The sequence below is a fragment of the Eurypyga helias genome, unplaced genomic scaffold (genome assembly GCF_000690775.1).
Source record: "Eurypyga helias isolate BGI_N326 unplaced genomic scaffold, ASM69077v1 scaffold3631, whole genome shotgun sequence".
NCBI lineage: Eukaryota > Metazoa > Chordata > Aves > Eurypygiformes > Eurypygidae > Eurypyga > Eurypyga helias.
The window spans coordinates 31,396-31,996 of NW_010231341.1; the positions used below are offsets into that span (position 1 = coordinate 31,396).

The window sequence follows — 601 nt, forward strand, 5'->3', positions numbered from 1 at the left end:
ACCCCCACCCCCTCCCTTCATTTGCCAATATAGAAAAGTACGTTTTCTGAAATTTTTAGCTCAGTTTCAGTTTCTCATATCTGAAGCAAGACAGCTGTAAAGGCTGATCTGAATTCATGCAGGGAGAACCCTTAAAGCTACTAACCCTTTTTTCAGCTTCCACTATCACCGCATCTTTGTTTTCTTCTGACACGATAACACATGTACTGAAAGATGACTTTAGCATGTTAATCACCAGGTCATTGGAAAGGATGTCCAACTTCTTCACTTGATCTCCTGTCACATTGGTAGACCCTGCAATTCCATAGCTAGAGCAAAGGCAAGAGAGACCATTGCGTGAGAACAGGGCAGTATGCCTTCAAAGCGCTCTGCTTCTGTCAGCTTTATGTCTATAAAACGTCTTGTAAAACAAACAGCACTTCTGGATGATATCTTGGTTATCTAAGACAGGTTTTTGTTCGCTGTCCAGTGGATTCTGACACCAGCTAACATTAGCTGTGGTGGCAAATCTAGAAGGCACTGAGGGCGAGGAACACAAAACAAGCAATCAGCTTTCAATAGTTCCTAAACCATAGGCAAACACAGCCAGAGCAGGATGTGA

The 601-nt window shown here is 42.9% G+C and overlaps 1 protein-coding gene across 1 annotated transcript in view; it reads right to left on the bottom strand.

Moving 5' to 3' along the window:
- Nucleotides 1-308, bottom strand: part of FBP1 (fructose-1,6-bisphosphatase 1) — a gene marked incomplete at its 5' end in the record, with an annotated part of 7,497 nt that extends 7,189 nt beyond the window's left edge. The window contains one exon of the mRNA XM_010161020.1: nucleotides 146-308. Within this exon, the coding sequence (XP_010159322.1) occupies nucleotides 146-308 (163 nt within the window). The remainder of the gene's footprint in view (nucleotides 1-145) is intronic.
- Nucleotides 309-601: the final 293 nt, after the last annotated feature.